This window comes from Phoenix dactylifera, chromosome 14 (genome assembly GCF_009389715.1).
Source record: "Phoenix dactylifera cultivar Barhee BC4 chromosome 14, palm_55x_up_171113_PBpolish2nd_filt_p, whole genome shotgun sequence".
Classification (NCBI taxonomy): Eukaryota; Viridiplantae; Streptophyta; class Magnoliopsida; order Arecales; family Arecaceae; genus Phoenix; species Phoenix dactylifera.
This window is the reverse complement of record NC_052405.1, coordinates 20330682-20353610: the sequence shown is the minus strand read 5'-3', so window position 1 is coordinate 20353610 and position 22929 is coordinate 20330682. Positions and strand designations below refer to the sequence as shown.

Sequence of the window (22929 nt, the reverse complement as noted above, 5' to 3'; positions counted from 1 at the left end):
TACCCTTTATCACATAATTGACTAATGCTTAACAAGTTATGCTTAAGACCATCAACATATCTAACATTATCAATAAAAGTAGAAGGGGTGATTTGAACTTTACCAATACCAATGATGTGACCTTGGTTGTTGTCTCCAAAAGTCACAGCACCTCCCTTCTTAGCTTCAAGGGTGAAAAATTGATCCTTATCACCCGTCATGTGTCTTGAGCAGCCACTATCCAAATACCAGCAGTTTTTGTTGACCTTGGCTGCAAGACACTCCTACACAAGCAAATCATGTCATCTTAGGTACCCAAGTTTTCTTGGGTCCTTCATGGTTAGTCAAGTTGGTTCCTTTTGGAACCCATACCCTTTTAATTTTCCTTTTTGTTTACCTTTCCTAAAATTACACACATTTGCTTTATGACCTATAGTTCCACAACAAAAGCAGGTTATTTTCTTAGTTTTACTTTTTCCAGCTTTAACAAAGAAGTTACTAAGAAGTTTTTGTTTATTTCTTGGTTGATATCCTAAACCCGCTTTATTAAATACTGCTCGTTGACTATTTAGTATCATATTCAATTTTTCTGAGCTATATGTAAATTTTTCAACTAAGGGTTTGTATTTGTTAAGTTCTTTGGTTAGTGTTTGATTTTCTGCCTTTAGATCATTTAGTTCTTTTGTGAGATCCTTGTTTAAGATTTGTTTATGGTTTTTAAGTTCTGAGAGTTCCTTAGTTAGTTTTTCATTACCCTTAGTTAAGGTATTAGTCTTTTGAGTTAAAAGTTGGTTGCTTGTCTTAAGGTCTATATTTTCTTTGGTGATTAAATCCTTATCCTTAACTAATGAATCATACTTACGGATATAAGTTTGGTTAGTTACTTTTAATTCTCTGTTTTTAACATTTATAGCCTTATATTCAATCATTAGTTCATTAAAGGCATCATAAAGCTCATCAAAAGTAAAATCTAAAGGCGATTCGAGCGTTACCTCATTTTCATTGGCTATGAAGCAGAAATTGGCCTTTTCCTCTTGTTCCTCATCCGATGAAGAGGATGATGAGTCTGAGTCGGATAGTGTCGTGACAAGAGCCTTCTTCTTCTTGTACTTGCTCCCCTTCTTCAGTAAAGGGCACTCAGCTCTTATGTGACCCGGCTTCTTGCACTCGTAACAGCTAATCCCCTCATTTTCCCTTTCCTTACCTTTGTCCTTGCGGTAGGAATTTGAGGGGCCTCTCCTTTGATGATAGGACTTCTTGTGGTTGATGAATTTTTTGAATTTGCGCACAAGAAGTGCCTCACCATCATCATCCTCATGTTCTTCTTCTTCACTGCTGCTACTGCAAGATAAGTCCTTGTTAGATGAAGTAGATTTTAGAGCTATTACCTTTTTCTTATGGGAGGACTCTTCCTCGTTGTGTTGTTTCATGGTTAGCTCGTGCGTCATTAGGGATCCAAGAAGCTCCTCAAGTGGTAATTTGTTCAGGTCCTTGGCTTCTTGGATTGCGGTCACTTTAGCTTCCCATGACCTTGGTAGACACCGAAGGATTTTCCTGACAAGCTCACTGTTAGTATAGTTCTTGCCAAGGCTTTTTAGGCCATTGACAATGTCAGTAAACCTAGTAAACATGCATATAATTGTTTCATTAGAATCCATTTTAAATAGTTCATATTTATGAACCAAAATATTTATTTTGGATTCTTTGACTTGATTCGTGCCCTCATGGGTCACTTCAAGTCTGTCCCAAATCTCTTTTGCAGAATTGCAAGTAGAGACCCTATTAAATTCATTTCTATCTAAGGCACAATAAAGCACATTCATAGCTTTAGAGTTTAGTTGTGCCTTCCTCATGTCATGTTCATCCCAATCCTTTTCTAGTTTGGGTACCGTGACACCCTCTACATATATGGATGGGATGTATGGGCCATTTACTACAATGGTCCACATCTCATAGTCTTGGGCTTGGATGAATATTCTCATCCTAGCCTTCCAATATGAGTAGTCGGATCCATTAAAGAATGGGGGTCTTTGGGTGGACTGACCCTCAATGTGGGAAGATCCAAATGGGGTTGTCATTTTGATCTTTTACTCTTGGGTGGAAGAGTTTAGGCTCTAATACCACTTGTTGCCCAGATAGACAACCCAAGAGGGGGGGTGAATTGGGTTTTAAAATAATTTTAACTATTAAAGCGTTTGTGGGTGACTAATTAATGCTTTTTACCAGATGATTAATTAGTTGCTGTGATGTGTATGAAATGAGGGTAATGGTAAGAGACAAGCAATCACAAACACAAAGCTTTTATAGTGGTTCGGAGCTAACCCTTGCTCCTACGTCCACTCCCCAAGTCTCTCTTGGGAATTTACTATAACCCCTTGGATTACAGCCGGTTGTTTTCCAAGCTCACAACCAAACTTGTTGTTTTACGAGCTCACAACGAACTCGGTCGGTTTTTCCAGGCTCACCGACTAGAACCAATCCTGATTGTTTTCCCGGGATCACAATCGAACCCTTACACGTTGGTTTTATACTCGGCTCACCAACCAACCTCAATACTCTTGATTCAATGCCCCGATTGAACCAAGCAAAGACAAAGGTGTAGATAAAAGAGACAAACAGAAAAATACAGCTTCTCAAAAGCAGATAAATGGCAATATGAACAATAACGAAGTTAAGAGCCCTCAAACGCTTTTAAGTTGGAGAAGAGGAAGGGCTTCTTGAACTTCGGGTCTCCTCTTGAATGTGTAGTTGACTTGAATGCAGGAGAAGGCTCTTTCAATGTTGGGAAGAAGTAGGTGGATGCAGTTAATGCTGCTCTTTCCTCTTTTTCGTTGAAGAACAAGTTGCAGAGATTGAAAGCTTGATTACTTGGAGTGGAATGGTTCTTTCCTGCCTTGCTACAGTCTTCTGTGGCTATTTAAACCAACCCCCACGGAAACTAGCCGTTAGAGAGCTTTTTCTGCCCGTTCTGCACACTCTGCGCAGCCTGACAATGTGTCCGTTGGTAGGTTAGAGTCGACTCGCGCGATCAGGAGTCGACTCGGCTGTAGCGGGAGTCGACTCAAGCTTTTCCGGAGTCGACTCGGCAACTGTTCCAAATTTGAATTAAAGTTGCCTTCACGACTGGGAGTCGACTCGTCTTGACCTGGAGTCGACTCGCCAACTTCTGGAGCTGACTTGGTAATTTCGGAGTCGGCTCATCCACTGAAGTCCGTGGATCCAATTTTGAATTTGATCCACTCGAGTCGACTCGACTATCCTGGGAGTCGACTCGAATCTCAGAGCCCGAACTCCCGATTCTCTGTCTTTTGGCTCGTCCAGTCTTGGAGTCGACTCGAACTTCCTCGGAGTCGACTCGGCTCTCAGTTTCCGAAACTTGGTCTTCTGCCTTTTTGATGTGAAGCTGCCTTGGAGTCGACTCTAGCTGTCTGGGAGTCGACTCAAATCTCAGAGGCAGTAACTTGGTCTTCTGTCTTCTTTGTGGTCGCGGAGTCTCGGAGTCGACTCGCGTAATGCGGGAGTCGACTCGAATCTCAGAGTCCAGAATCTGCCCTCTGACTTTTTCTTTGTGTACTGCTGAGAGTCGACTCTTGCTGTCTTTGGAGTCGACCTGCCAACCATCGGAGTCGACTCGCGTTCCACTGGAGTCGACTCGAATCTCAGACCCGAAAACTGCTCTCTGACTTTTTCTTTGTATTCCTCTTGGAGTCGACTCTTACTACCCTGGAGTCGACTCGGTGAACCTCGGAGTCGACTCGCACACTTCGGGAGTCGACTCATTGACAGGTTCTGAGTTGAAGCTTTCAATTCGTCTGTCTGTTCTCAGTCGGAGTCGACTCGTACTGATCCGGAGTCGACTCGAGCTCGTGCCAGTGAACTTGATACGCTTGGAGTCGACTCGTGATACTCTGGAGTCGACTCGAGTCTCAGACTTTGGTTCAAGCTGACTTCTTAACTTATCCAAAAATTATGAACCAAGTCTTGAGACACTTAGACAAGATTTTCACTGAAACACTTAATTGAATTCATTAGTAAACAAGAAATATACTCAAATGCTTTGAGCTCATCAAAATCAAATAGGGTTTTAATCAATCACTCCACAGAATGGGAGGCTTACCTCAGACGGCGGCGAGGTCGACGGCGGCGGAGAAGCGGAATCGTCGATCGCCGATCGGGGCTAGGGATGGGGCTCAACCGAGAGAGTATGAGGAGAGGGGGCCGAGCGAGCGTTAAAAACAAAGAGGAGGAGGAGGAGGAGGTCGACGGCGCGTAGCTAGGGCATCGACTGATACAAAATGAGGAGAGGGGGCCTGGCGACGGGGTGGGGTTTTATGCTTTATAACGACGCTTAAAAGCGTCGTTGTTTGTCAACGTTTTAACGATGCTATAAAGCGTCGTTATTGTTCCAGATTTACCGACGCTACACCAAAGCGTCGGCAAAGGTTGGCGCTGAGCCGACCTTTCCCGACGCTTTCCCCTAGCGTCGGGAAAACATAGTCGGCAAAACCCACATTTCCTGTAGTGGACAGTTGGTTGACTGACCCTCGGCAAAAGAAGATCTGATTTGGGCTGCCATTGATCCTTTTCTCTTTGACGATTAAGTCAATGGGGGGCAAGAGTACTAGCTTTGATATCCCATATTGCCTAGAAAAAAATTAACAAGCATGTGTAAAAAAAGTGATTTTTAAAGTGCAGTGAGTGTCAAAGTGAAAATGCAGATATGAGAGGAATGAGAAGACTCACACAAAGCAAGCAAACACACAATTTTTATAGCGGTTCACTGCCAAACTTAGCACTTACAACCACTTTTCAAGAAATCCTTCTTGAAAATTCCACTATAATCTATCCGAAGATTACAACCTTATTGTTTTACTTTGGCTTACAATCAACCCGATTGATTTTCTAAGGGGATCAACCAAACCCACCTCAATCAAACTCCTAGGCTTGATAGTAATACAATCCAATTCATGATTTGGACGGGCCTTTCTCCAAGTTTCAACCTTTGAAACTTATTACAATAAAGAATAAGATTTTACAATTAAAACAACTAAAGCTCCTTAATAAGCTGATTGAGACTTGATGGAGCTCTTATGGAAGCAGTGGTTGGCCTTGAATAATGCTTAGAAACTTTGCACTTAATACTCTTGATATGTGGAAGATGCGACCTTTAAGGCTCACTCTTAATGCTCTCTTTTTTTTTGTTTTTCACCTTCTCCCTCTTTCTTCTTTCTTCGTGTTGTCTTCCTTAACTATTCCCATACATTTGTATCTTGAAAAATAGTTAGATTATTTATAACCATTAGAGAGGCTGAAATAGTTGTTGAGAGTTAAACAGTCACTTTGATTTTGCAGAAAAACTAGTTATTATTGTTAGGCGCAGATTGGCGACTCGACTTCTTTAGGGGGAGACTCGACTTCTTCAGGGGCCGACTCATGATCTTCATGGATCGACTCGAGAAAGTACTTATATTTGTTGTGTTCTATCTTCTATCTGTGGTTGTTCTGAGGTCGACTCGACATATGCTGAGGTCGACTCTTACTCTACAGGAGTCAACATGTGATACTTCATGGTCGACTCGTAAATGTGCAATTTTTCATCTCCTTCTATCTTTCGCCTAAGACTATTCTAGGGTCGACTCGACTGATCCAGGGGTCAACTCACAAAAGCATGCAAGTCTTCTTAATTGTGCTAAAGTCGACTCGTGCTCTCCTGGGGTCAACTCCTAAAACTGCCCAAAACTAAGGTCTTTTGTTTAAGCATGTGGATGTTTAGGGGTCGGCTCCTACTGTTCTTGGGGTCGACTCTTCTTGTACTGAACTTCATAAATTTGAATTACATTCTTTCCACTTTGAGGGTTTTGGGTTCATAATATCTTATTATCTATAAACATAATTGTACACTCCAAACATATGATTAGTGAACTTTTTACTCAAATATTTTGTGTCATCAAAATCAAACCTTTTGGGTCATCACCAATATTCAACACCAACCAGCCATGAAGTTAACTTCAATCAACACCCCATGGTCATTCGCCGAGACAAACATTCTTAGTCCCCTCCTGCAGGCTACTGGGTAGAGAAGCTTACTTATTGTCACCATCGACTACTTCACAAAATGAATTGAGGCAGAACCCTTAGCTCGGATTGCTGAGGAAAATTGCGAAACTTCATTTGGAAATCCATCATCTATCATTAAAAATTCTTTGGGTTCACATCACCGACAAAAACTAAAAATTTGACACTTTTTGGGTCAACAAATTTTTTTCCAAACTTGGCATCGACAACTGGCACCCCAGTCGACCATCCTCAAACAAATGAAGAAGCTAAGCTAACTAACCACACTATTTTGCAGGACTTAAAGACCAGGTTTGATTGAGCTAAGGGCCTCTAGATAGATAAGTTGCCTAGTGTTCTATAGGTCAATCGAACAACTCATCGGATCTCGACCAGGAAAACTTCTTTTAACCTCCCCTCTAGCACTGAAGTTGTCATTCTTGTGAAGATCGGCATTCCATCCTACTAGGCGGAGACATATGACGAGCAAGCTAAGATCGAGAACCACCATGTTGACATGGACCTTCTAGATGAAGCCAGAGAATGAGCTTGGATCAAGATGGCTGCCTACCAGCAACAAGCGGCCCAATACTACAACTCTTGGGTCAAGGCAAAGCTCTTCCAACAGAAGGACCTCATCCTTAGAAAAGCTGAGGTCATCTGACAAGAAGACCATGGGAAGCTTGCACCCAGTGAAAGGGACCATACAAAATTGCAGAAGTCATCCAACTTGGAACATACCAACCTGAACAACTCGATGAAAATCTAGTACCTCGAGCATTAAATTTTGATAACCTCCGATTGTTCCCCCAGTAAGAGTTGTATTTTTGAACTTTGTACTCCTTGATTGCTAATGATAAACAAAGCTTGTCTTTTATGCTCCAAAAAAGATGAGTATTGCAAGTTGGATACATCACCGTCGACCAAGAAATTCTCAAAAGTGACAGATTGGGTGAGCTTGCTAAAGACCCCCCATCAAGATTCTCGTGGGCCTAGCTAGAAAGTCAAAGCATCGAAGCACGGACGGAATATTTAGTGAATCTCCCAAGAGACCACCAACAATGTCACATTCAAGTGCCGCAAATCAGATGAGTCTCCCACCCAAGAGACCAGCAATCCGTTATTCCCATGGGCCTAACCAAGATGCCAAATAGCCAAATCATGGACAAAATATCAGACAAGTCTCCCAAGAGTCCACCGACAATGTCGCACTCAAGTGTTGCGGGTTAAGACAAGCTTTTGAAGAAGCCACCGGCCTATTACCAGCCAAAAGCTGATGAAAGACCTAGTAAAGATTAGGCTTGTATGGGAGGAAGCACGCTCAGCTTGATCAACCGAGTGCTAGCTATCCAAAAAAACCTAATCGATAAAATACATGGCCAGCCAAATGACCCATCTTTTCAAGCGAGGGAAACCAAGCATCGGGACGAAGAGTCAAACTCCGAACAAACGACCAAACACCCGATGACCCAAACATCCCACCTTTTCAGGCGAGAGGAACCAAGCACTATGATGAAGAGCCGAACTCCAACCAAATACTCGAAGGGCTGAATAACCTGCCTCTTCGGGCAAGAGGACAAGGCACCAAGATCGAAAGCCGAACTACACAACATTGACAACGTAGGCATGACCCACCGACCAAAGATCAACTACGAAAAGGGGAGCAGGGTTCGAGCTAACCACAAACGCACCCCAGAAAATCTAACATCTTATCAAGTCCAAACAAGGACACAAAGAACTCCAACATCTTATATGTGACCTACATGCCTCTGCCGAAAAAAAGCCCAAGTCTACAACCTTGGCAAAGCGATGCTAAGAATAGGGGCTAAGGTCCCCACACAAGGTAGGCAATTCTTGCCTCGAACTCTGGCACATCGGCCCAAATGAATGACGAGCTGCCAAGGCAGCCTAAACAAAGCTCGGCCAACTTAGGCACATGAAAATGAGCTATGCAACTTCCTACTATCTAAACATCATAGTAAACAAAATAAGAGGCATGAATAAAAAATGGTTTCATTAATATTTAAAAGTTACAAGGCAAAAGTAGCTTGACAACCTAGCAATACAAGCATGTGCTGAGTTACGCCCCGTTCGATGCGATGTTCGCAGCGGAATTCGAATGGAACGTCGTTCATCGCATGAACGCGCCTCGGATCATAGAATTCAAAAAATTTTCTGGATCCAAATCCAGAAGATCTTTGAATTCATTAGGGAGGAGAGATTAGGATCTGAGAAAGGTTGATTAAGATTCATAAAACTGAAACTAAAATTAGAAAAAATTAATTTGAAGATCTCATCTTCAAAAATTCTGCAGGTGAAGAACACCGCAGCCTGATGATCTATCTAGGTTCCTGTTTGAGCCACACAATTGTCCGGCCTCTACAGGTATCTACATGAGGATCTAATCATCTGAAATAGGGTCTTACCGAAGTGCTAGCTCCTTGTAAAGACCTCTCATGACTATTATATAGATTAGAAGATAAAAATCTGCAACATACCTCCTTAAAGAAGAATCCTTTCTTCTTCAACCTTACTCGCGATGGAGGAAGAGGAAGGAGGAACCTTGCACGTGGATCTTCCTTGCCTTGCTACCGTGGAAGAAGAGGAGGATGAAGACCCCTTGCTGCCGTGGAGAAGGAGGAAGAAAAAAGAGGAGGCGTGGAGAGGAAGAGGAGAGAATTAATTCATAACTTCTCCCTTGCTACCCTTTTATAGATTGGGTTTAGGGCTCCTCCTAATCTTATTAGGAGTATGGGACTATAACTCACCCTTGGATTAATGCCAAGTGTCCAATCCTTGTGCTCATAGATGCATGACATGTGTCTATTTAATCAATTGATTAATTTTCTAATCATATTAGGATTCCTAATCTCATTAGGAGAATTAATTGATTTGGGAGCATGCATCCTACGACGCCATGTGGACTTTAAAGTCCGCATAGTGTGAACATGACTTAAGTCATATTCATCCTACAACGACATGTGGTCTTTAAAATCCGCACAAACTTTGGTTTAATCAAATTGACCCAATCATGAATCCAAATTAATTTGGGTCGAACCCAATTTGATTTGGCTCATTAAATCAGCCCAATTGCAAACCAATTGCAATCAATTCCACTTAATTCTTCTTCCATTAACTCACTAACACTTAGTGGGTTAATTCAATCACCAAGTATATTGATGATTGATTTCTATTATGATTCCAAATCACAATTATGATAGTCTGACTAATTAAATCCTCTATGTGTATGATCCCGTAAGTTCTATTCTGACTGGTAGTGAGAAATATTGAGATCTTTATCTCAATATCACTGAAACTCCTTTCAGTGGACTGAAACGATTTCAGTTCTACTCTTAGAGTTCACTGATCACCAAGTGAATGCCTTCGAGTCTCACAATCCACTAGTGATACCTAGCAGTATGTGGTGGCAACCCAGCAGAATGGAATATCTGAACCTCTTGGTGCAGTTAGCGTATGATACAGTCCCTCTATCATGGATCCCGACGTGACGGAGGTTATGGATATCTCGTCAAACCCCATCGTCTGTCATATGTCAAATTTATACGACTTCCAGTTCGAGATATGGAAAACTCTTTTTCCAAAATATCTGGCCAGGAATTTATCGAACTCAATCTCATAAATCACATAGGATCACTCCTAATCTATCAAGGTCGATAGATCCCATCTAGATGCAACCCTATTCCAAAATGAACCTACTGCAGCCAATTCGCACTACAAGGATCCGAATGACTAGGGCCCAAGTTTACATGCTCGTCAAACTACAGCAACCTCACAGTAAATAGCTGAGGCATCGCAGGTCAAAGGACCAGTCATACAACTGCAGCATAAGTAGTCACTGACGAGTGGATAGACATCCATGTGACTACTATCTTTGGTCACGCTCAGTACCTTGTTCTCTAACAAGTACTTGCATAATCACTCCAGTGTATCTACACCGTGGACTCGAGACTCGTCCATCTGACTAAGTGATCTGTGCACTAATCTCAGCAGATCGATCACCGTCCCTCGTGATGGATCCATCGATCAGGAGCATTTAGAAATTAATCCCTAATGACACATGCCTCAAATTCTTAACTCCTTGAAATTATGTGTCATCATCTATTAATTTTTTGGACGATTCATGGACACATACAAACATGAATGAAAAATAAATTGCCCAATCTTATTTATTAATAAGTATCAAATTACAAATTTATGCCCCATATTACAAATATGCGTCAGCCACGTTGGCTTCTAGGGCATACTTCTAACAGCATGAAGAAGATCCAACTGCACCAAGTCCTATGGGGCTAATGACTGCGAAGAAGGTCAAACTCGTTGGGGGTAGATGACACCGGTAAGGTCACCCAACTCTGGAAGCCATCCTCTGCATTTTCCCTTGCCTCCGTTGAGGCACCAAGAAGCCAAAGAAGAAGACGTGCACCAAGCTCTATTGCTCAAGACTTGGTGGGGAGACCTCGGCAGCTGGAGGAAGGTCAGTAGTACACATAGAAGGACCAGGGGCATCTCCATCCCACTGCACCAACTCGACGGTACGCTCCTCCCATTCTATAGCCTCGGCCTCATCTCCCTCCTCCTCGGCTTCCTCCTCCTCATCCTCGGGCAGGATAAGGTTGCTAATGTCGAACTTGGGGAAGCGCCCAGCAGTTATAAAAACTGTACAGGTAAGAATCTGTGGAAGCAAAAGCAAGGCCTTTTGGAAATATTGGAAGGCCTTGTAGACCTCCATAGCACGACGGACTCTCTCTTCAGATGAAGCTGCCCACTACTTAGACACCTTTTGCTTCCTCCTCGCCTTGACATCCTGGAGCTAAGCCACCTAGCATTGAGTCTTTGAATACTTCAGCTATGTGACAACAACCTTCAACTTGGCCCCTCGTTCATCCATTCCCTTCTTCGTCTTATCCTGCTCTAGATCTACCTTCCAAGCGTGCAACCGAAGCTAGCGGTATAACTCATGAATAAGTGTCGTATGAGCAATGCTCTAAAGAAGAAAAATGGTTTGTAATGAAATAGCTCAGCTGAAGATCCATGGAAGACCAGAAAATGCTTGCCTTGTCAAAAAGGGTCCCCGTGTTTCCATCCTCAAGCTTCTTTCGATCGGCGGGGAGAATAATTCCCCTTACCAGCTCCCAAGCCACCTTTGGCTCCATAAGAACTGAGGCAGAGGACTTCACAGCTCAGTTAGTGTGATAGACTTCCTCGTTAGGGGCAGAGCATGGGGGAGGCATCGGTGTCTTAGAAGTAGCGGACTAAAAAGTTGGCAGAATCTCCATGTCAGGGTCCGCTCGGGGGACTCCAAATGAAGCCCAACTAGCTCAGGGGGCTAGATCAGTTACAACTACGCCTTGACCCGGGCAAGAAGGCGAAGCCTCATGCGGCCTCTTGGGGAGCGATGGCAAGGTGTCCTCCAATGCCACCTTGCATTTGGCGATGGCCGCCTTCCTCACTAATGATTTGTCAACCATGTCTGCGAAGACAAAAGTAAAGTAAGAAAAAGTTAGCAATAACCAAAGAATTGAAAAATGAAGAAACTCTTACCCTAAGGTCAAGCAGGGCTTAGCCTGGCGTTGACCAATATTTGCTCGGCTAACAGCTCCCAAAGAGGAGGGGCTTTGATGTTGCGCAAAGAGTCCAAGATCTACTGCTTGGCATCCAAGACAGTAGGGACTCAATTCATACTTTTATTAGGAGAGCCCCAGTAGGTGTTGAATTTCAAGGCTTCTTAGACAAAACAAAAAAGAAGCAGCTCTTTTAGCCATGAACTAAAGGAGGACCACCCTGAATCAACTGAAAACCTTCCGAGCCAAGATGTACCACCAACCTCGCTCGGTAGGATATTTCTTGAGGATGTAGCATGCATGAAATAGCTCGACAATGGGTTGTATACCATACAAAGACAGAAAAGACAAAAAGTCAATGATGATCTGCCATGCATTTGAATCAACTAGGCAAGCGGTAACTAATAACTGCTGAAAAGAAGGATAACAAAGGAGGAAGAGGAAGCCCTAACCCAACCTTCAGAGTCTTGTCATAAAAGCTAACCTTGGCAGGATAATAGGCATTGGATATCTCCTCACCCCTAGGCAGCCTAAAAGAAAAGCTAGTCAAGACCAAATAGCCTTTTCGAAATGCTGGGATGAACCCGTTTGGGTCAACTGGCAGGTGGGATGCTCGCTCTCAAAAGAAGCAGTCAGGATAGTGAAAAGAAGATGAGAAGGAAGAAAAAGAAGACAAAGCTCACCTATGGCAATTCGCCGGAAAGGATAACTGATGGAAGGACGCCAGAGAACGAACAGAGAAAGAAAGAAAGCAAAGGGTCAAAGCTTCTACCAAATAAAGAGCTCCAAGAGAGAGAACGGTGATTGCAAAGTAGAAGGCTCAAGCTTCCGCCCCCTATATAGAGCCTCAGATAAAGAGCTCATATTCAACTCAACTGGCTCACCCAAAGATTGGTTTAACTATTTCCTTCACTTGAGCCAAGCAAGCATATCTGAGGTCAGAAGTGGGAGGCAAGTGATGTCTTGGATTCGTCATTCCTAAAATCTCTCCTGATAACTCAGCCTACCGAATCAAATGATTACACATGTCCAACAAAATCAACGACCAATCAAATCTCTAAATAATCAGCGATCAGTTATAGCTCAACACAATCTCAATCCGTCCAAAAGAAAATATCGTAACCAACTAGCAAATAAGAAAAATATTCAATCACGACGAACCTAAAAAGAAATATTCTTACCACACCTATCAACGGATATGAAAAGAGTTCAACTACTTGTCCATGAATCTTGGACCCTAATCACATAGATTAACATCCTTTCCTTTATAAATAATAGGCATGAGGACCCAGGTACGATAAAAAAACTTCTATCACCATATTTTAAAACTTCTATCATTTCTATCTCTGCATGACTCAAGCATCAAAAAATCCCCAGACAGACACGTTCCAACAACTCTCTCATTGCAAAACTGCTCCAGTATCGTGCTACACTTCTTCAACTCCACCGAGCATAGCAGCTCACTTGTCAACCTGTCCACCTATCAAATCGACTTTTGAATAGGAATAGTGCACACGGATCAGACCCATTATCTGTTCTTTTTTTAAAGGCTATTGATATTGTTTTCTCAACAAAAAAAAATCAATGAAATTAGATCCAATTTTATTTACATGGAAAGCGTTGAGAACAAAGAGAAGTGAATATTCGTTCCAACAGAAACGGATCTCTAAAAAACTCAGCTCGGATCTCTAAAAAACTCAGCTCCCTCCGTCCCTCCCTAGAGCTGTTGGATGTACATGAGTATCCACGGAGGTCTGAACGTATTAAATCCAATTATAGCACAGGCCTCCCATCTGCTCCTAGGATACAAGCGAGACTCTAGTTCACAAAAGCATATATGTGGGTTTTGCCTAGATATGCACGATACATATGGCATTTTATCCAAGAAAAGTTTAACAATTTTGCCTCATCTAGTGAAATCATGCTGCTTAAGGATGAGCAAAAGGGCACAAGCAATGATCATTCACAGCTTCCATGCAAAGAAGGACCAGTTACAATACTAATATGCACTTTCCAATCATTAAGTACCTTCCTATGTACTATAAAGACAAGGCAAAGCAAAAGGAGATATAAAAAATCAAATTAACAATTTTTCACTAGCAGCTTGCAGGCATTGTATATACCAAAGCCAGATGAAAGCCTTCCAATAGCCATAAGCAGTGCACGGTTATCAGATACCTTATAAGCAGCATAGAGATCCAGGCAAAGTCAAATACCTTACAATAATTATATGCAGTTGCCAGATATCATGTAACTGGCGAGAATGTTAAATGTCACAACAGTAGAGTACGCATGCCTGCTGCTGGGCCAGCAATACAAGCATTGCACTATTTGCAAAGGGAATATGGATGGTTGCATAAGAGCCTAAGCATCTTATGAGCTGCGAACAGCAGCAACGGTAGAGACCATGGAGTCAACCCCACAGACATTGCGACCCCTGCAGATCTTATAGTACCCATTCTCACCCCAGTTTTCGCCCCAAGAGTTCTTTATGATCCAGTATGGCTTCTCCTTGAATCGAATAGGAGCATAAGCAGCAGAGCCATAACCGACCAGGAGCACCCCATGATCCAAATGCCTTCCACATATGTATGGGCATGACACACCGCCAATGTATGTCTGCATAAAGACTGCATTGATACCCACTGCATGCAAAGTGATCACAGAGATCAGGAACCATTCGCTTACCACATGAAACAACAATGGATAATATTTTCTACAGCCTAGTACATACAGATTACAGAGCAATTCATATCCCATATGACATCCCTTAGATATTTCACATAGCCAACTTTGACCCACTCATTTTTCAGATTTCCTATCTATCAATGCCCAGAATGAAGTTGACCGTTTGAATTCAATTGTCTATTCAGAATGCCAATGCCTCTGATAGAATTGTCCTGGAATTTAGAAAAGCAAGCACAAGCAGAAGGCAGGTTCTCTCTCTCTCTCTCTCTTTCTCTCTCCTTTATCTTTCCTAGTTGTGAAATTAAAATATAATGTAAAGACGCCTTCTAGCAATTGTAGCTTTAATAAAAGATTTTGAGAAACTATCCTACCTGCAAGAGGGCCATGTTTCACAAGATTAGCAGCAATTTGATCTTCATCCATGGAGACAACACTGAAGTTTTTAACTGAAGCAGCAATCTTAGACTTGTCAAATTTACAGCGACCACGGTCTGTCCCGGTATAAGGATAATCTTCCTCACGCTCAAGCCCGCCAGATTTGAGTAAGTACTCGAAGGCAGTTGTCATCAACCCACCATTGCATCCTGAGTCGCATGAATCAGGTTCGGATGAATCACACTGCAAATGATTACAAATGCCATGCATGAGAGTGGAATTCATCATAGAACTTTGCCGTGGATTTTTCATTTTAGCACGATGCTGTGTTAAAAAATGTTCTCACAATGCACCCCACACCTTAGACAAGCAGCCAATTGCCTTATTCAAATTGTTCTCAGCAATGTCATTTAGATCTTTTTTAGTCTTGTTATGTTAGTGAAATTACATGAAATACATCAAGGGAATAAAGAAAAAGAATCAGAAAGTTGCAAAAATCATCCAGGGATATTCTTAGGACAGCAACTTTAGAAGACATGCTCAGCACTTATAGTTTCTGTTTATGTATGATTCACATAGGTTAGGAGTTGACAGATGCTGGATTGTACCTCTAGGCTCCAATACCTTAGAAACATGAGAATTTTTGTTGAAGATAAACTGTAAAATCATATCCAAAAGATCTATTATCTTATATAATCTATTGAAAATCACTAGACATTTAAGTTTTTTCACAGCAATTCTAGTATTCTAGACTTATATCATCTTTTCATTTCTTTCTGCAAATTATAGGACATATCTGGTAAACTGATTCAGCAGTAAATCTTGATAGCAACATCAATTTGACCACCAAACATGGTTTATTTTGCAAAACTGAAAGTTATTCAGACCTAAAGTTCATGGTTTTTTTAAATTTTTACAGAATCCTTTCGTATTCTACTTTTAAATGAATAAAATTGTGAAGGGAAAAATAGAAATGTAAATTTGACTTGCGTTAACTTGATAAATAGAGAACGGGAAAAAGGTTGATGTTGTTCGTATCTCCCAGCCACTATGCTTTAACTCCTAGATAGAAAGTCCATCAGGAAGATACTTGATTGATTATGTGGGTAAACAATACACCCAACTCAGGTTTCATTATTTGTCAAAACAACTTCCAGTACTAGACAAACTGTGATGTCATTGTCGGTGTCAGTGTTTGACAGCTCAGAGGAAAATAAGAAGTGGACAGACACCAATACCTAAGACATAAAACCTGGGTTAATGAAATGGCATGAAAATCCAGGCATCAGATTCTCAGGTCAATATACCAATAAAGAAGTACCATTGCAACCTGCCTATATTATGCAAATTGCAACCATATGCATGAAAAATTTACAAACTTTTGTCATACTAGAAAAAAAAGGCATATTTCACCAAGAAAAAACAGAAGATTTATTCAAGAATCTTTTGTCACGAATTAAAAGTTGAGCTGCCAGACCTGCAACAATTTGAAAAGTTTCAATGTAAGATGAGATTCAGTACCACATTATTCAATGATTTCAGAATTGATACAAGAATAATGGTTAAAGAGAACATATAAAGAAAAAAATAAAAAGTAAACTAAATGAGGGATGAAATTCTCAAACCAGTCATGATAAAGACATAATTTTACATGCAAGTGGGTCCTTAACAAGATCCATATCAACCTATGCCTCATTTAGGAGGACAAACAAATGATTAGGCTGAAGAGATACTTGAATTTGAATAAGCATCATTGGTTATCCAACAATGACAAGTTTTCTGATGTAAAAATTTATTGGCATGACCAAATGAAGAAAAGATGTCCTGTATCCTCTCCTTGGTTTATTTGCAGATACACTTTAACTTTTTGTTAAGAACCAAATAAATTCTGAATCAAAAATTTCCTTTTAGAAGTATCTGTTTGTTAATCACAACGGATGGCATGTCTGTCATTTTTCTAGCAACTTTCTAAGAAGAACAAGACATGCAGATATTGCTAGACCATTTCACTAGGTGTGAAAATGCCTAACTTCAGCTGTTAACAAAAGTTGGACATCTATATAGCCTTTCATAAAAATAATATTTCTGATTTCTTTGGTCTACAGTATCACACTTACACCCATCTCCAGTCAAGATTCCAATAGGCACTACCACATTTAATTATCTGACAACACAAAATTTCAGATGCCCATGTTATCAACTATTTAGCAACAGTAACAACTGGAGGTAGTCAGCCAGTGTGTACTAACAACGCATCTATAGTTTAAGACAGATGAATGTGTCATTAGTGTCTTTGTAATCATCTCCTTGATATTTTATTTTGATCTCTTTAGATCTTATATCTTAGCAAACTGCATACAATTTCCTTAACAAATTAACCTGCTGCATGTCCAGCAGAAAAATAAGTTTATTTGGGACATTGAACAGGAGAAAATGTAAGGGATCGCTTGATCTCCATGATCATCTCAGGATGATCTTGCTTCAGTTCCACATAAAGGTCTCATATGTTCCAACCCTTTGCAATATGCTGTCTCTCCCGCAAAAGTTAGATATTGGAATCAACATGTTGCCAGGTGCGACACTACGACTGTGATCATACATATAGGTACTACTAGATTGGATATATGAAACAGAAAATATTACCATACACAATCTGTAGCCAACATATCCTAGTTGACTGTCCCCATATGACAACACAGTGTCCCATAAACTCCATACAACCCTTTAACAGATTCCAGCTACACACATGAAAATCTTATCCAATTGCACATTTAAGAAGAATCTAGTAAGAGGAAATCAATAAAAGGACATTTAGGTAAAGGCAATAGATTTAATTAATTCATATCAATATTTTCTAAAGCTGTTTCATCATCTATATGAGATTGACAAAGTACTTTACTGTTTGCTACACTTTACTAGGGTTCCAATTTGTTAGTGATTTTCAAAATCACTCCTGATTTCAAATATTCCACTGCTTGTGATAACATTCACCAACTGGTGATGCTTTAGATAATCTTAGCAAGCAGCCAGAAGTATAAATCATAAAATATAAGATTGTTCATCTTCTATATTTAATTATAATAGAGATAAATGCATTAAGAATGATGGAAAAAAGAAAAAACACTATCAAGATAGTCAGTACTTTATCTTCCAAAATGCTTCAAAAGATTGGCACCATATAGCTTACAAACATCATTGTTATCAAAACCCATTTTCCTCATCCAAAATACAAATTTAACTAAAGTATACAACATGCACTGCATTATTCAAAGAATTTTTGGAACATCCGTCCTACACAAGCTCCTTATTCCAATGCCATTATGGTGGAAAATTCCTGAGAATAATGTCTCTCATTACTGAAAGAGTCCAACTATTCAGCACCCTTCAAAGTCTGCAACTTAAGAATTCGAGAAGTATCCATATATCTCATGCATGTATAAATTGGTGACACAAGTCAACACATACTCTTTGAGCTGTAAATTAGCATCCTTCTATGTCTGACTTCTGAATCAATTATTTGGAGGAATAGACGTCAATAATGGCTATATGATATCAAAAGGAACTACATCAAAAACTAAGACTAACAGATTAACCTGAATGAGCATTCAACCTAAACAAGAAGGATTTGCCAAGTAGAAGCAATTAGTTATTAAGCAATTAATTCTTAAAGAATTGGATCAGCATGCATCAAATGTCACTTGTTTAGCTTACTTTTCTTTTACACACAGTGATATGAAATCTTGATACAGGACCTAACTTGGATCTGTTTAAGGTCCAGCTGTGTAAATTTGGGTAAGTAACAGGCAATGCCAATATCAGCCCAATGAAAATGCTTGCCCGTCTGAACAGCATTGGTTTCCGTTCTGTTTTAAAGAGGAACCAGAATTAAGAGAAAGAGCATGTCTTGCTTAAATTAAAGTTTATCTAATATCTTAGACAATTGGTAAACTAATTAATCTAACCGCTATTACTGATGCACCAGTCTCCATGGCCCAGTTATTTGGCTACCTAAAAGCCTGATATTTCCCCAGCCTCATTTGCTCGCTCAAACACTACTCTACCTCATAAAAACATGCACTTCTCCTCTTACATCAACCCAAGCTTCAAATGTGATCTGCCGACTCTTTTGTATTAGTGTCGAAAAATCTTTAAAATACATCCTTTTTTCTCCCAGAAGATGGCAGATCATAATCTGCCAATCAGATAATTATTTATACAAATTTTCAGAATATCGTAGCCAGAGTGAACAACAAATCAAAATCATTTGTTAAAAGTCATTTGTTTAAAAAGAAGGAATCATAAGTAAAACAAGGAATCAAGCCAATCTATCTCAACATCACGATAATAATTTTAAGCAAAAACAAAACTCCTCCAGAACAGGCTCTAATCAAGAGAAACAAAAGAAGAAAAAGGAGGGGGAGAAGGGGCTGTGGGGAGGAGATGTCAGACCTCATGGTCGCAATCAACGAGCTGCTGCTCGCTGAGGCTTTCCAGTTTCCCGGTGGCTAGAAAGTTCGCGCCTTCCAAGGATCCTGCAGCACTGAAAGACCAGCACGATCCACAGGAACCCTTAAGAAAATTCAAAAAAAAAAATCACGAAGAAAAATACAGTTAAAAAGACAAATCATCAGGAAGAAAAAAGGAGAACCAAAAAAAAACAGCAAATCTGAGGGACCAGGGGAAAGGGCAAGGGCCGTACCTGATCCTTGACGCCGGTGACGGCGCCGTGGTCCCTCCAGTCGAAGTCGGTCGGGAGGTCGTTGGTGGGGAGGATGGGCGCCTCATGGGACGAGGCCAGCGCCCGGCGGAGGCGCCGGCCGCCGCGAAGGCCGAGGAAGGTCCGCCGGAACTCGGCGGGGGTGAGGTCAGAGTACTTGGTGATGCCGTGCACAGCGGTGGGGTCCATCTTCTGGTGCCGCCTCGCCCGCCGCAGGTTCGCCTTGAACACCGAGAACCGGTAAGCGTGCTCCTTCTCGTCCGCATACGACTTTCCGAACCGCCGGAGGAAGCTCGAGAAGTGGGCCTCCGCGTTCAGCATCGGCTCGTCCTCGTCGGCCTCCGAGACCACCTGGACGATCAGCGGATCATCGTCGGCATCGGACGGCGAGGAGGACGCCACGGAGGCGGGGAGCGCTACTCCGACGAGGAGAAGGAGGAGGACGAATCGGCGATCCATTGTGGTGCGGTGGGTCTCTCTCCTTGGCTGGCTTTCCCGTTTCCTTCTTAATTTCTACCCTCTCCCCTCTCCCTCCAAAGATTCCGATCTTCCTCCCTCCTACCTAAATCTCCAATTGCGTGCTTTCGTTGGTGTGGTTTGCACAACAAGATTCTCGACACGTGTCCCCATCCCTGGGAAATATCTATTCTTGTGGTTTTCCTCCGTGCAACTTGCACACCAACGCAAGCACGCCCCGGAGCTGTTTCGATGCTGCTTGATGACACGTGTCCTCCTCGTGCTACATGAGATAAAATACACGGTAGGCCCACTAGTTAGGTAAGATGAAGACGGTGCAGGGCAATTTATATGCAACCCATTAATCCGGTCTGCCAACGGTCGGTATTTAAATTCAACGTAAACAAATTTCGGTCATAAATAAATTAATTCATTTTATTAAATAAGTCAGATTCACTTTTTTGATTTATTTAATCTATTTTTATATATTTAATTATGGATCAGATAATTATCCTACCTATTTAATCTATATAAAATTTATTTAAACTATTTAAAATCTAATTAACCAATTTCTAATATATTTAACCTAATGCATTTAACCTATTACACCTATTTAATCTACTAAATATCTGTTTAATTCATCTAATCTGATTTAATTTATTTAATAAATAAGTTATATAGATCGAATTGAATTATCTGTTTAATAAATAAATAAAATTTGAGTTAATAATTTTTTTATCCAATTCATATTCCATCCGACCCGTCTCGATTCTGCCCGATTGGAGCACATGGACGATGGCCCCGTCTCTTTAAAGTTCTGATCCTGGGCCCTTGAGTGCACGGAGATCGAGCGGTCGGCAAGATGTGGATAGGATGAGCCTTTTCCCGTGGCGGTGGTCCGGATCTGACGTAAGCTGGTAAAGCGTGCACGGCTCTTCGGTTGTTCTGTTGTGATCCTACGGTCGAGAAAGGTTCCGTGCGACGTGGTCAGCTTGTATATTATATCAATATTGTATCAACTTATTCCACATCTGTCGGTCTCACGTGAACCGCACCTATCGCGAGGGTTGAAAGGTTTGCGGAAGAATTGTAGAATATCTATCAATGGAAAAAATAAGCAGAACTCTTTGCGCTGCAATACACCATTGACGTCCAGGTAACCACGTAGACCAAGTGCTTGAATGGTGGGTTTTCCATGGTTAAGAAGTTTGGCCTGCTGCCTCCGTTTGCTTTTTATTGGTTGGTGGTGACGGGAATTTGTCTTCTAGCATCATTTAGTATAAATTACTTGGGGTTACATTTTCAAGGCCTGTGTCACTATGCTGCTCTCCTGATAATGTCAGGGCGGCATCGTCTACCAAAGAGTCAAATAAAGCTGCATCTTACATGCGAAAATTTAGCATATACTTTTTAAAATATTTATTGGGGCCATAAAAAACTATTAAATATTATTATTATTACTAGCAAAAAGTACTACATGCAAATATATAAAAAATTATATAATTAAAAATTATATATAATTAGTTAATATTATTTGTATAATTTTAGAAAAATACATTTACATGTTAGTTAAGAGATCCATGTTAAAGTTACAATTTTCAAAATAAAACGATATGTACTATTGCCCCTGAGATTTGGCACAACCTAGACATCAAGCTGATAAGATTGTTGGAGAGGTCGATTTGTTTTTTGTTCCGATTGGAAGGTCTGGCTTGAAGGTCGTTACATATCTCCAAGATGAAAAAGATGGAGAAGACTTTTCTCGGATGGTAGCTTTTAACACTGGATCTAACCTAAAACAACATAAACAAAGAAAGTCTACTTACCGGAGAGTGTCTGATGGAGAATCCTCCGATACTTAAGCTAAACTCAACTCTCAGAGAGTAGCGGAGATGTCATAAGAGCGGCAAAATAGCAATGTAAGAAAAGATTTTGCACATCAGAAAAGTTGGCTTGAAGGTCCCTGCATGTCTTCGAGATGAAAGGGATGGAGAAGACTTTGCTCAGATGGTGGCTTTGATGCTGGATATGATCTGAAATAATACAAATAAAGAAAATCCTCTTACCGAAGAGTGTCCGAAGAAGGACCCTCTGATACCTAAGTTGGACTCAATTCTCAGAAAATAGTGGAGGTGTTGTAAGAGCGGCATAATGGGGTCAATATAGAGCTTAAAGGACATAGAAAAGTCTAGAGAACTTACCTAGATAGTCCTCGGGTGTGGTTTATGTAGGCGAGTGCTAGCACCCGTCGCCGAGCAAATCGGGCCTGTGTTCTGGCTATTTTTGAAAACAGATCGCGTCTCGCCCGAAGATTATGCCCACATGGATTGCTTACATGTCGCATGGTTAAGAAAATTGTTTGCAATCATGGCTGAGTTGTCGCCAGTTAGAGGGCATATCTTGAAATTCACAAGACTCTCTACAGGCCTCTAAGGTCGGCTATATGGCAGGCTTTTATTGGTTAACTTATGGCTATGTGATGAGTTCCTATTAGTTGGCCTACAACATTGGTTGTGGTCAATTTCAAGTTGTATCATTTGCTACCTACTTTCAAGGTCGAGCTAGCTTGCTTGGATTGAGCAAAGGAAGTAGCCTTTTCTGTCGAGCCAACTAATCGAAGAAAGCTATGAAGCCAATCAGTCGAAGTTGTCTTTTCAATTTCGAAGATCTTTTGGAAGCTACATTTATGATTGCATGTTAATATCTGCTTTTTTCCAAAGCAGAATCATTCCTAGTGGAATTTTTGGAGCAATGATAAATGCTTTTGATGGTGGCGATCCCGATGTCGCATGAGATCAAATGCTTGGGCGACATGTGGCAGAGATCAGCCCGAGCAGTCAAACCACCAGGTCAATTCGAGTCATCAGGGGCTTTATATAAGGCAGAAGACCCATGCATCTCCTTCATTTTTGACCTCCTACAATCCAGCGCTTGGAGAGAGAGACCGAGGGTGGATGAGAGCCTCTTGGGGTCCTTCTATCCTATTCTTGATGGAGTTTTTCCTCCTCATTAGAGTATTTTCTTCTCTTAAATCTCTGGTAGGTTCTCTATCTTTCCTCTTGATTTTCTTTTGGTCCT

At 41.1% G+C, this 22929-nt stretch overlaps 1 protein-coding gene across 1 annotated transcript; it reads right to left on the bottom strand.

The window, feature by feature from the left end:
- Positions 1 to 13683: 13683 nt before the first annotated feature.
- Positions 13684 to 19946, bottom strand: LOC103695876 (cysteine proteinase 1-like). Its single transcript, XM_008777310.4, has 4 exons — positions 19378 to 19946; positions 19128 to 19247; positions 14675 to 14921; positions 13684 to 14260 (listed from the first exon to the last, which is right to left on the bottom strand). Exons 1-4 carry the CDS (start codon positions 19852 to 19854, stop codon positions 13989 to 13991), a joined length of 1116 nt encoding a protein of 371 aa, XP_008775532.2. The 5' UTR covers positions 19855 to 19946; the 3' UTR covers positions 13684 to 13988.
- Between the last annotated feature and the right edge of the window lie 2983 nt (positions 19947 to 22929).